General features: G+C 35.6%; 1 protein-coding gene across 1 annotated transcript in view; it reads right to left on the bottom strand.

The window, feature by feature from the left end:
* The window catches only part of LOC123553282 (large proline-rich protein BAG6-like), a 33,416-nt gene extending 22,481 nt beyond the window's left edge, over positions 1 to 10,935 (bottom strand). The window contains exons 1-11 of the mRNA XM_053524206.1: positions 10,833 to 10,935; positions 8,239 to 8,354; positions 7,465 to 7,506; positions 6,064 to 6,139; positions 5,280 to 5,452; positions 4,030 to 4,101; positions 3,159 to 3,296; positions 2,607 to 2,772; positions 1,955 to 2,123; positions 1,441 to 1,564; positions 185 to 404 (exon numbers count right to left, since the gene is read on the bottom strand). Coding sequence (XP_053380181.1) covers positions 185 to 404; positions 1,441 to 1,564; positions 1,955 to 2,123; positions 2,607 to 2,772; positions 3,159 to 3,296; positions 4,030 to 4,101; positions 5,280 to 5,452; positions 6,064 to 6,139; positions 7,465 to 7,506; positions 8,239 to 8,301 — 1,243 coding nt within the window. The 5' untranslated portion in view covers positions 8,302 to 8,354; positions 10,833 to 10,935. The remainder of the gene's footprint in view (positions 1 to 184; positions 405 to 1,440; positions 1,565 to 1,954; positions 2,124 to 2,606; positions 2,773 to 3,158; positions 3,297 to 4,029; positions 4,102 to 5,279; positions 5,453 to 6,063; positions 6,140 to 7,464; positions 7,507 to 8,238; positions 8,355 to 10,832) is intronic.
* Between the last annotated feature and the right edge of the window lie 3,058 nt (positions 10,936 to 13,993).

The following is a 13,993-nucleotide window of genomic DNA, read 5'->3' as shown; positions in this document are numbered from 1 at the left end:
GATGAAAATCATTTACATAACTGTATATTTTTACTTAGAATTTGAAACTTACTGAAATGCAATATATGAATATCAGTCAAATCAATTTTTGAAAAATCCATGTCAGAATTTCCCGAACATTTTTCTCGTATTTAACGAAACAAATAAATAGTAAATGCTGATAAAGTTCAACTACTCAAGGTACAATGAATGCATGTTAAAGTAAATGCAAGATGTACCTGAACAGGTATTGTCTGTTGTATGACAGCCGTGTGAGGTTGTGCGATGGCGAGAGTTACGTATAACTGTCGGGGTCTGTTCTGACCGAGGTCTACCATCAGGTCACTGATAGCGTGATACGAATGGCTGACAGCGTGCATTGCTTCAGAAACCATGTTACAAACACGCTGATTTTCTCGTTGTTCCTAAAGTATAACAAATTAGTTTCAATAAGTTATATTGCAAGCCATGCTTGAGGCGTTATATATCTCATTTTACCCTATCAATACTGGAAATTTTGTGAGAGATTTATTGTTGCTATCAAACTATATTTGCAAATACAAATGTACTCACAAAAATTCTTGGTTTGATATCTATAGTCCTCCTTACTTCTAAAAGTTGTCAATACAAAACAGAAAATTTTTAGCCATGCAAAAATACCTGATTTTACAGTAGTTACCTACAACATTTATTGGCTGGAACTTATTCATATGCACAGACTCAATGTATTCTAACCATTCCCAATAATATACTGGACAAGGAAGCCATGATTAATCAAAGTACGGTTATCATTTGATTTCTCAAGTTCTTATATTATAGTCTTTTTGCTACATTGTATTTTGTTGGTAAACATTCATAAATCTGCTTTATGAAACAATTGAACTATTTCAAACTTATAGTCTACAGATTTCTCAATATTTATATGAGCAGCACATGAAGCCAACATTAGTGGCTTTGCGACCGCATGGATCCAGAACCTGCTGGCATCCGTGCAGTTGTCAGGATCCATGCTGTTCGCTTTCAAAGCCTATAGCAGTTGGAGAAACCGTTAGCGAACAGCATGGATCCTGACCAGACTGCACGGATGCGCAGGCTGGTCTGAATCCATGCTGGTCGCAAAGCCACAATATTGGTTTTCTCATGTTGCGGCTCATATTTCAAAACTTGACAGATAACAGATCTGTAGATGTTTATTTTATAGGAGATGTTGTTTAATGCTGACAAAGGTTTTGAATTTTGTCTGTTGCTCTGGTTGTGTAAATTATCAAAAATAAATCTGTTGCAAATAAAATCCAATCAACAGTAATAAGGAATTATCCCAATAGTTTTTCTGGATTGCAAAATAAAACTCATTTTTTCTCAAACTATTTGGCCAAAAAAGACACATTTATGATCATATCTGGTAATTAAATTCTCTACTGAAAGGAAGGTATCCTAAACTGGAATTAGGTCACATCTTACATTTTGATTCATTTCTCCGTCCTCCTGAACAATTCTGGTAAACCTTTCTATATGAGGCTGTAATCTTCTGTTCAATTCATTGACTTCAACTAGAACCTCCCCTAATGCATTAATATTGGGTCTCCTGAAAGATTCATAAGAAAACATGTTGACTCATTTTGATCTTATTTACAAATGTAAAATTAACCTTAAACCAAGTAAGATTCATAATGGCCAGGTGAAAGATGAAAAAACTTTGATTGGTCTAGAAAACTGTTCTCTTCAGCCTAACAACAATATCTCATCATATGTCAAATACAGTTGATTTTATTTTCTAGACCACAGGTTCAAACTTAGTGCTAACTGAACAGTCTGTATTAAACAGGGCTATTTAAGTCAAAATTTGAAAAAGTCACCTCTGAAAACTCACTTCTAATGAAATGTAATAAAACACCTTTAGGCATCATGCTATAGTTTTGTCTATTGATCTAAGCAAGCCATACAGTAATTTTCCATTAATTTTGTATATACTTACACTGGGCCACGGGGTTGCTGACTGCCATTCTGTTGTTGTGTGCCATTTGATTGGTCAGAAGGAGATGTTTCTGAGCTCTGATTGGTTGAAGTGCTGCTTTCTGCTGTAGCTTGTGTAGACCCCGCATTACTTGTAGATGCTGTTGCTCCAGTCTGACTGTCACCAGGTTCTAATTATTTACAAATTACACATACTGTAAAATCATGACAAACTACAGTAAATATTCATGTTTACTTAGTAAATTCTTAAAGATAAATACTTTTGTACACTATAATATGGGCACTCTTCAGTTTCAAAGTCAGTAAGTATGTACCAATGGTTTCTTAATGAAATACAAATTTCAGAGGTTCATTTCTAAACCCCTCCCCCCTCTGCCCCCGCCAAAAATTGTAAAAATATACAATTAAACACTATTGCTCAGTGTTGCAAGGCTTAAGTAAGGATCACATAAAGGTTGAGGTTCAAGCCAGCCAAGGTGATCCAGCCATTGTGACTTAAGCGAGCCCAAGTGCTCAAAGCACTGATGCTCCAGTGAGTAATGCCTCAATGTATTTAATTTGGATCAACATTATTTCCTTATAAATGTTTGCAGAGCATAAACAGTTTTTTTTTCCAAGACTGCAATGCTTAAATTTGTTTAATATGTACCAACCATCAGTTTCAGAAACTTCCATTGGTGATTGGGCAGACTGGTTCTCTGTTGTTGATGTGACTGTATCTCTGACAGTTTCCTGGACTGGTACACTTTCTGTTGCTGTAGCTGGTTCCGTGTCGGGGGCCTGTGAGTTTGATGCAGAGTTATCTGCTCCTTCAGGATTCTGTTACAAAAAACGTACGAAATATTGCTTATCTTGCCTGATTATCTCGTGTTATTATCACATAGTAGAAAGTAAATGTCCCTAGTATGTCAAATGTGTAAAAAACTGGCAACAAACATTTTCCATAATGGGACTAACAGAACATTAAAACAGATCAAAAACAAAATAAACTCAAAATTCTTGTTTACTTTCCTTTCCACAGAATACTTTTGTCAATTTAATCATTTTAAATAGAGAAGCATTGACAAAAATCATAAAACTAGGTAAAATGTACCATTTCCTTTCATTTCTTCAACTCAACATTTAAACATCAATTAACTGAAAAGAAAATTTCAAGCCAATCCAAACTTATCTAAAATCAATTTCAGTATACACTGTATAGTTACCTCTAGTTGATTAAGTGCCTCTGTAGCAAGCCTCATCATCTGGCGTGCTGTGTTGAGCCTCATCTGGGCCTCACTGACTGCAGCACCAGTTTGTACAGGGCCAAGATGTATGTGTACATCTACTGCTGAGCCATCTGCCTAAAGAAACATTTTAGAAAAACACATATACCCCGTTTCCACATTAGAAACAAAAACCCTTTAATGTAGTGACTTTACCATCTATAAGCTGTAGACATTACAAATGATAGATGTAACAGCATTGTTACAAATAATACACTGGTGACTAAATGATTGAATTTAAAACTGAGGTATCACTGAGTGACATGAAAACATTATATTTTACCAATATTATAGGAGTAACTTCTATGCCTAAATAAAGTCTTAGCAATTATTTTCAAACACCATTAAGCATAGAAATTTTTTAAAAAGTCATTTTGTCATTTCAGTTAATCATACGGGGTGGGTTTAATAATTTTTATAACATACAACACTGATAAATATAGAAGTTTATCTTTAGTGTTCTTTTGTACCATGCTCAAACTGAGACAAGTCCATACTCACAGCTCCAAGACTAATCAGCTGGCAGGAAGTTTATACGAAATGTTTCAAAATACATGTAACGGTCACATAGCGAAAACATTCTTGCACTATGGAGCATCAGTTTTGAAACTTCCTACCCAGTATGTATCTTCTTCTACTCCCAAAAAATATTATATTGTTATACGGATAATATAGCATATCCCTACTATACACTAACAGCAGCCCTTCAGTAATTAGTATTATCGATATTAAAAGAGCCACTTATTTTCTGCTACTTCTTGACAATAGATATTTCAAGTTCATTTATTCTTTTCCTTTTTATGTTACTTACTGATGTTCTTGTCGAAACTCTTGCATTTCTGCCCATGTCTCCCATACTTCGTATAGCATCTTGGGCAATATTCTAAAATATGAAATATTTAAATTTTCAAATTTAGTCCAGAAGCAAGAAAATTTCATTGATTTGAAAATGCCCTTCCTTCCCTTTTAACTTATTCAGATCTTCAGCTTATTACTGTGTTCCAACATATATATGAGCAGAACATAAACACCATGCTATTTCTAAATTTTGAATCAATTCTTTCTCCTTTGTTAAAGACAGGTTTCAATAACAGACTACTACAGACACTTAAACATCATGTTTTTCACTGATTGCAGTTAAACAGTGTAAGTTGTCTTGCCTACTTAGTGTGCAATGATAAGGATATCCCATTAGTATATGACCTTAAAGTTAATCTTTTCCATAGAAAAAGACAAGCTACAAATTAACACATGCATGATGTCATAAACTACATGGGGGATTTTAAAATCATCAGTATCTTTGACAATTTTGCAATAGTAGGCAAGAAAAATTATCAAACATGTCTGACTCTGTCGAAGTTTAATAGGTGTTCTCTCCATGTTTCCTATGCAGCTAGCCAGGTAAGACTTTACCAAGAAAATTTCTTTATTTAATGTTTTAAGTAACACAGGCCTAACTCATATCATATGGTAACTTTGCAGTTTTAAATGGTAAGGAAAGATACCAGCTGGCCCTTCAGACAGTACAACAGGCATGGACTGACACCCAGGTAGAACCACCAACATTCCACAAGTCTCCTTGACAACTTCCTGACTAGATGACCCAAGCAGGGTTGGAACCCACTGAGGTGAGGGGCAAGTGATTAAAAGTCAGAGACCTTAATCAACAGGCCACTCAAACCTGAAATAAATCAGAACTCCTCAAGAAACAAGAGCTGTCACTAAATGGTGACAAATGCCCCCACAGCGCCTTGACCTTTGACCTGTTGACCCCAAAGTCAGTAGGGGTCGTGTACTCAATAAGTACTATCAGAATGTGAAGTTTGAAGGTCCTGGGTGCACAGGTTCGCGAGTAAAGTGCCTTCATGCAAAAAGTTAACTTTGTGACGAACTAACGGACGGACAGTTGAAAACTAATATGCCTCCCTTCGGGGGCATAAAAAACAGGCTTAATGGTATCATAATGTAAGTTACACAATATCAGCAACACAAGCTATACATCATTTCCAGATGATGAACCAGTATGGCCATGTATCTCATAATCTGTAAGCTTATGTATACCTGTACCATATTTGTGTCTATGATATCTGAGGGAAGACTGAAGGAGCCTACCACCACACTGTTCACATCGCGCCCGGTGGGTATCGTGCTTGGCTGGGGATTGTCACTCCCCGCTGGTCTTCCCGTACCTGGCGGCGGACGTAAAACAACATGTACAACCTTCCCATGAACATCTGTAAATATAACACAGCATGGATTAACAAATAATTCTGAATCTAACAATGATTGTCTAAGTCATATACAAGACTATGTGTTTCCCCTATTCACTAGGACCAGTCAGTTTTAAAATCCTCCCCAATTTATCAACAAAGTACTTGCCTTCCTATAAAACCAGGCTGTTTAAACATATATGAGCTATACTGATACTTTCTTCACTTCACATGTACTGCTTTTTGTTAGTATTGCATCAATTTTTTTTTAAAACACAAATTTTAATTCTCATATATTTTTTCCTGAAAAAATAAACAACAAAAGAACTGAAATTATAACGCAATGAAAAATCAATCTGAGCATTGTATTTACATATATATGAGCCGCGCCATGAGAAAACCAACATAGTGGCTTTGCGACCAGCATGGTTCCAGACCAGCCTGCGCATGCGCGCAGTCTGGTCAGGACCCATGCTGTTCGCTAACAGTTTCTCTAATTGCAGTAGGCTCCAAAAGCGAACAGCATGGATCCTGACCAGACTGTGCGGATGCGCAGGCTGGTCTGGATCCATGCTGGTCGCAAAGCCACTATGTTGGTTTTCTCATGACACGGCTCATATAATCACATATCTTACCATAATCTTTCAATGGTTTGTCATCATGAAGAACTCGACCTTGAAATATCAATCTTTGGGTATCCGCAGGTATGTTCTAATAAACAAAACAAAAGTTATACATAATCAGTTATATATCCATAATTATATAATTGAGCCGCGCCATGAGAAAACAAACATAGTGGGTTTGCGACCAGCATGGATCCAGACCAGCCTGCGTATCCGCGCAGTCTGGTCAGGATCCATGCTGTTCGCTTTCAAAGCCTATTGGAATTAGAGAAACTGTTAGCGAACAGCATGGATCCTGACCAGACTGCGCAGATGCACATCCAGGCAGGCTGGTCTGGATCCATGCTGGTCGCAAACCCACTATGTTGGTTTTCTCATGGTGCGGCTCAATTATAATGTATGCACATAAGGAAGCTCATTCTTTTATTATACAACATTTCCCTGAAGTCACCTTCATAGATCCCTTCTCATTCATGCAAAAGCAGATAGAGCAAGGGGGACAGTGCCCTTGGGATCAGTCTGAAAAAGGCATGGGTATGTCCAACAAATACTTTGCCTAAGTGTATCAGTTACCTAATTAAAACTACATGTAATCTGATTTTTAAGACTTCATTCCCATCCCCTTTCATTTCTATTTATTAAAGTTGCCCATTGATTTTTAAAAGGCTGCTATGCCCCTGCCTTTTTTAAAGAATATGTGTGACTTGGTTAAAAACAGATAGTGAAAGCATACTAGACCACAAGAATTTTACTGGCACATGTACTGAATTTTCTTCTTTTTTTTGCACAATTCTTCACAATGGTTACATGAACTATGCACTGTGTACACATACTGATCAAGATGCTAGATTTTATTTCTTGCAGTGAGTATACAAGTATAGATTACACACAGAACTTTACCTATAAATCTATAACACATTTTATAAAAGACATGTAATTATTTATGAAATAATATATCCTAAATGGTGATTTGTCACTGAATGATATATCATTGTTCAGATGTGATAGACTTGTATATAATCATTAATGTATGCGAATAAACAACAAACAATGATTTTATCACTTTTTGAGGTATACAGCTAACTTCATTCGCTCAAACTCAACGGGACTGGCAAAATTTGTTTTGAGTTATCCGTAGTTTGAGCCATCTAACAATATACATTATACAGAGACTTTGCCAGGACCTGATGATGAGTTTGAGCAAGCGAACAAAGTTTGACTGTATCATATTCATTCTAACACAACATCCGGGTCCCCGGAGTATTATCTACATCCTTGACAACATTCACCATACAAATGCCTTTTTTGCATGCTTTTCTTTTCCAGTGTGCAGTGTGCATTCAACACTATGACATAATAACTGTAATGAGCTGAATTGGAATACAGAATGAGAATAAATTTATTAGTACTTACTATAGAGTTTGAAATTTTCTCTTTAAACTGTCGAACTGTAATCTAAAATAAATAAATAGAAAGTATTACTGTATTACTTATAAATATGCTCTTAAAAGAGATTTGTTTACAATGTTTGACAATGTGATATAAATAGAGAGCCTGGTTGGCAAAACACTGCATCTAAGTTCAATATTCAAAAATTTTAAGATACGTTTTTGGCAAGTTTGGGCCATTTTCTTCTCTACAAAAAGTATGCTTTCCCCCATACTACAGTACCTGTACTGACAAAGGATTCCACTCAAAAGTAATTTTTGTTTGATATTCCAACTAAAACTCTAAGTAGATACATATCATTTTGATTATGTAAACTATTCCATTTAAGACAAAGTGCTTTAAGTCGTTTTCTTTTTCAGTGTAACATAATTCTGAAAAATATTTGGGTTTTTCTATGATGTCACTTTTTGGTCATTACGAGATGATTTACCAACTTTTTTAGTCATTATGTGTTAAGTTATCCCTCCTAACAGGCCCTGCAAAAATTTTCCCAAAACTGAAAAAAAATAAAGATGATGTGAAATTTTCAGCCTAAAGACAAGTTTATTCCTCAAAGAATTATATGAACCTTATCTTTTAATAATGTACAAATCTAAATATTTCCCTACTAAGGTGAGGAAAAATTTCTACAAAATAAGAGATCTGCTAATAAAGAAAGACCCCAAACTTCAACTCAATTTTGGAGACTATATATTAATATACCCAACTGTGGACTTGGACTAAAGTGTGTTTACTTACATTTTCAGGAACACTAAAACTTCTGTTCTGTCCATCTAGAGTTTTTACTGTCACATCCATCATAGTGGACTTTTCTGGTTTGTCTCATACAATTTAGACCTTATTTCTGTAACAATCTGCAAAGCAAATCAACAGCTGTCAAATGACTGTAAAGTAATACTAATTTAAGTTACAATCTGCAAAGTAAATCAACTGCTATCAAATGACTGTCAAGTAATACTAATCTAAGGGTTAAACTCTTCTTCTGGTGACAAAGAAACAATTTTTTTACAGATTTTCGCGACTTTGTAAGTTTTTTTCTGCTGATATTTTTGTGCATTTTATGGGAATTTCAATGGGTCTTTTTTAAACTGAATGTGGGGACTTCGCATCGCATCTTCCTTTCCCAACCACTAGGTGTTATCAGTTTATATCAGATTAACATGAAGAAACACATTAACATTAAGAAAACGGGCAATAAAAAGGGCATGTGATGCATGAAGCACTTGCAGAAGGCAATGTGGCAGGTAAGAAAAGCGTAAAAGACACTATACTACTAGCACCAGTGAAGATGAATAAAATTAAACATATTTATCAGACAAAATCCTATAAGACTGGCTTTCATAAATTTCAAATGGTAAATAAGGTATGAAAAGTCCTGGCTTTCAGTCCCTGTCAAGGATGAAACATCTTGATCAGTTTATTATATATTTTGTGCTTGACGTAAGTAAATTACAAGTAGATACCACCTTCAAAGGTTCTACAGACATGACAGAGGTTCAAACATTGGAAATTTTAAGAAAGGCAGTGGTTAGGGGTCAGGTAACTGCGTTGGGCTTTCTAGAGGTCTGGTAATCAGTATGAATACTGGGAATGGCATATATACAGAGAGGAGACTATAATTTACATTGTATCTTTCAAAACACGAGATGATTTTGAGAACAATTTACTTTTGCTATCGTTTTTTCGTTGTTATAGATACATTGTAAATGACAGGAAATAGAAGTATAAATTTATAATTATTTAATACCAAGAAAATGTAAATTCGGTAAATTATTGATTGTAATTTAGTTCTGTGTACGCCGTAATCAGAAGCTTTTATCGAATTTGTGGTTTTCTTAAGACTGAAGAAATGAAATGTTTTCTTTTGTATTTTTAACAGCGTACAAATTGCTATTTATTATTTCTTGAATTTGTGATCGTTTTTTTCCTGGAATTAAAGAATTATTAATACTTCTGTTTCTTGTCACTTACAATGTATTTGAAATGAAAAGAAAACAAGAGGCGCTTTTGAGAAAAGCGCATGACTCCCACAACTGCCTAATCATCTGAATAGTAAGTCTGTCTTTGTATACTGTCAACCTGTCTCTACCACTGTATTGGTAATGTCGGTAATTATGTTCCAGGGCCATAACTCCAAAGTGCCTGATCTGATTTGGCTAATTATCGAACTTGGCTGAGGACTTATTAGCAAACACATTTTGTTCAAGTTTGGTAAAGATCGGATGAGAAATGTCTGACTTCTAGAAAGAGTGCAGACAAGCTTGAATTTACCAACACTTGCTCAGCGTAGAATTCGTGGTGATGCTATCCAGACTTTCAAAATTGTTAAAGGTATAGATGACTGTTCCTTTGAAAAAATTTTCTTTATTCATCATCTACAAGAGGACACAACTTAAAACTTGAAAAGCCCCGTTGTAGAACAACCTTTTGTCAAAATCAGTTTTCACGTAGAGTGATTGACAAGTGGAATCGGTTGCCTCAAGAAGTAGTTGATTCCAAGGATGTCCAAGATCAGACTTGACTATAGCTGGCAGGGAGACATGCTGTACATACCAGTTTTGAGACCAGAATAGATGTTGTCAGAGGACAACTTTTGTAACCAAGTACTCTTTATCTGTTACCAACACAACTACCAAATTTGTTTTGAGAACTTGCAGTAATAACATCATAAATAAAGTTCGAAAGAAGAGGGGCTTAAAAAGAACCTAGTCTTTACTTCAGAGCCTAAAATCATCCTACTGGTAAGCTTTGTTACAGACACACACACACTGACAGGAGTAAATCAATATGTCTCCCATACCAAGTGCTGTGTTGTGGGAGACATATATTACATATTAGAGCAAACATTTTAATTCATCTACTGTTCAAAGATAAAATATAATTATAGTCTCCTCTTTGTACATACTGTTCTAAGTATTCACATTGGTATGGGTTGTCTAGACTAGACCTCTAGACTCCTGGTCTAGAAGGCCAGTTACTGGACCCCTAGACACTGCCTTGAAGCAAATTTTAAAATGGAGGTGATGTACGTAGCTGTGTTGAACTGTTCAACTCGCGTCGAGGGTGCACTTACCGCTGTGGGAGCTAACTTTATTGATGATTAGGACGAGTGTGTGATTTCAGTGAACACGTTACCATAACTACCATTTACAAGTTTTTAAAAAACTGATCTGTATTCTAGCTATTATGTTTCTCTGCCGGCGACTAAAAAGAAAGGAAAGTAACCATTTTGTTTTGTCAAAATTTTCACAAAGTCGTTCATTCAGTTGCCCAGTTTGATCAATTACATGTCGATTATATTAACATATACATTTACAACAATCAAAAAGTACCTTGGGTCATAAACTTTGTTTTAAAAATTGTATTTTTTACGAAATTTGCCTGGAAATTTCTTTTTTCCGACTTTTCGTTTCCGACTTTCGGCAGCACTATTACGACAACTAGTTGACGTGTTCCAGAAATCCTTATTATAAGTATTTTTTTCAGAAAGAAACAACTTATATAGTATACTGAATCCAATGAAAATTTTCAAGGATAAATTCACTGTATTTCAGAATTCTCGCTTTTTACGACATAGTTTGGCTCATAGGCTGTACGGACCTAAATTTTATGCTCAAAATAACCACTAAATTCGACTGTTCATTATTTCATATAAAATCCAGTTATCTAAAAACTGTTATTTGGGTATTTTCTAAAATGACTAAGATTATCATTAAAAGAACTGTATCGATACTATGCAAACAATATAGAATCACTGGTGCTAAAACGTCAGTAAAATCCTTGTGCAGGTACAAAATATAAAAGAAGTTCAATTTCCAGGGAAAAAACAGCAGTAGACTTCTGAGTTTTTTTCCAATAATTTTAATTTTTCACCGTGAAAAAAATATAAAAAGTGCAGATTGAAACTTCACAAACTCAATTCATTGTGATAACCTAGATTCAATAACTTTATTTTCCTTTTTTACAAAATTAATATGAAATAAGGCAAAGCCTCAAAGCGAGCTCAAAGAAATCGGATTTAGCTAAAAATATTATGCATCATTTATTTGTCACACAGAAACTATTCCCTACTCGCAAGAATTCAGGAGAACCCATTCACTTGAAAAAGTCTACATTTAGTGTCACCATACCTGTAACAGTGAATGTCATACGTTGCAAAAATTATGGGAAGCCGGTGTCACGGTGACGTCATTACCGCGTTCCCGTTTCTTTCTGCTTATTAATGACATTTTTACCATTTTCTGAGCGATGCTTGATCTTTTAAATGAAAATAATATTTTTTTCAAACAACTGGAAAGCATTCTTTCATTATTGTTAAGTGATGAATATTTTTTAGCAATTGAATGAAGTTCTGTATTCACTCCGGAAAGAAGTACTTCCTGTGAGCACCAGTCCGTTAGGGTGCGCTTTTTAAGAACTTCCGACGAAACTTTTCAAATCCATCACCAAGTGTGAAAGTATACTTGCGTTACCGTAAAGCTCGATTCTCGAGCAGGCCCTTCGGGCCTGCTCTTCGAGCTCGCTAATATGAAATAAGGCAAAGCCTCAAAGCGAGCTCAAAGAAATTGGATTTATCTAAAAATATTATGCATCATTTATTTGTCACAAAGAAACTATTCACTAGTCACAAGAAGTCAGGAGAACCTATTCACTGAAAAAGTCTACATTTAGTGTCACCATACCTATAACAGTGAATATCATACGTTGCAAAATTTATGGGAAGCCGGTGTCACGGTGACGTCATTACAGCGTTCCCGTTTCTTTTTGCTTATTATGACATTTTTTCCATTTTCTGGCCGATGCTTGATCTTTTAAATGAAAACAATATTTTTTTCAAACAACTGGAAATCATTTTTTCATTATTGTTAAGTGATGAATAATTTTTAGCAATTGAATGAAGTTCTGTATTCACTCCGGAAAGAAGTACTTCCTGTGAGCACCAGTCCGCTAGGGTGCGCTTTTTTAAAACTTCCGACGAAACTTTTCAAATCCATCACCAAGTGTGAAAGTATACTTGCGTTACCGTAAAGCTCGATTCTCGAGCAGGCCCTTCGGGCCTGCTCTTCGAGCTCGCTAATAGCGAGCGTAGCTCGCGAGCAATTGCGCGAAGCGCAATTGCGAGCGCGTAGCTCGCATTACGGCAATGTGTAGGCGAATATAACAAAGGTGTGCCGAATGGGGCAAAGTGATGTAGCTGAAAAACTTTCCTCTCGTCTGGGCGCCGCCATTTTGGGTGCCGCCATTTTGTTCTACTTCCGTCAGTCGGGAAAATTGCTTTTTGTTTTTTTAATTTTATATTTGAGTTACAATCTCTATGTTCATTAGGTGTCTTTATTTTTAAAAAAGTTATGTTATGGAAATAATTTCAATTTTACTTTTACTTTACAAAGTGCGTGTCCCTAGCGGACAGGTGCTCACAGGAAATGCTTTGTTGGCAGTGAATACAGAACTTCATTTGATTGCTGAATATTATCCATCACTCAAAAATAATGCAAGAAAGATTTCCAGTTGGTAGAAAAAAATATGATTTTCTTTTAAAAGATCAAGCATCGGCCAGAAAATGGGATAAAATGTCATAAATAAGCATAAAGCCATAAGAACGCCACAAACAGGTAATGACGTCATCGTGACACCGGCTTTCCATAAATTTTGCAACGTATGATATTCACTGTTACAGGTATAATGACACTAAATTTTTGTTTCTTTTCAAGTGAATAGGTTCTCGGAATTGTTTTAAGCAGTGAATAGTTTCTTTGCCGTTTAGCCTACGCTCGCTCAGAGGCTTTGCCTTTTTCATATTATGAACTAAGGCAAAGCCTCAAAGCGAGCTCAAAGAAATCGGATTTATCTAAAAAAATATTATGCATCATTTATTTGTCACAAAGAAACTATTCACTAGTCACAAGAATTCAGGAGAACCTATTCACTTGAAAAAGTCTATATTCTATATGTCACCATGCCTGTAACAGTGAATATCATACATTGCAAAATTTATGGGAAGCCGGTGACACGGTGACGTCATTACCGCGTTCCCGTTTCTTTCTGCTTATTAATGACATTTTTTCCATTTTCTGGCCGATGCTTGATCTTTTAAATGCAAATAATATTTTTTTCAAACAACTGGAAATCATTCTTTCATTTTTGTTGAGTAATGAATAATTCTAGCAATTGAATGAAGTTCTGTATTCACTCCGGAAAGAAGTACTTCCTGTGAGCACCAGTCCGCTAGGGTGCGCTTTTTTAAAACTTCCGACGAAACTTTTCAAATCCATCACCAAGTGTGAAAGTATACTTGCGTTACCGTAAAGCTCGATTCTCGAGCTCTCTATTACCCTTTTTCGCCTAGAAATTTTTGGCAAGTTTCAGTGCATCTCCTGGTACCTCAGAATCCACTGATATAGGAATGGATTGAAACTTCACAAAATTATTCTTGTTCACTGTGATGATCTGACATGCAACACACAGGTTCCATAACTCTACTTTGCATTTTTAG

Source organism: Mercenaria mercenaria, chromosome 15 (assembly GCF_021730395.1).
Source record: "Mercenaria mercenaria strain notata chromosome 15, MADL_Memer_1, whole genome shotgun sequence".
NCBI lineage: Eukaryota > Metazoa > Mollusca > Bivalvia > Venerida > Veneridae > Mercenaria > Mercenaria mercenaria.
This window is presented reverse-complemented; position numbering and strand designations above follow the sequence as displayed.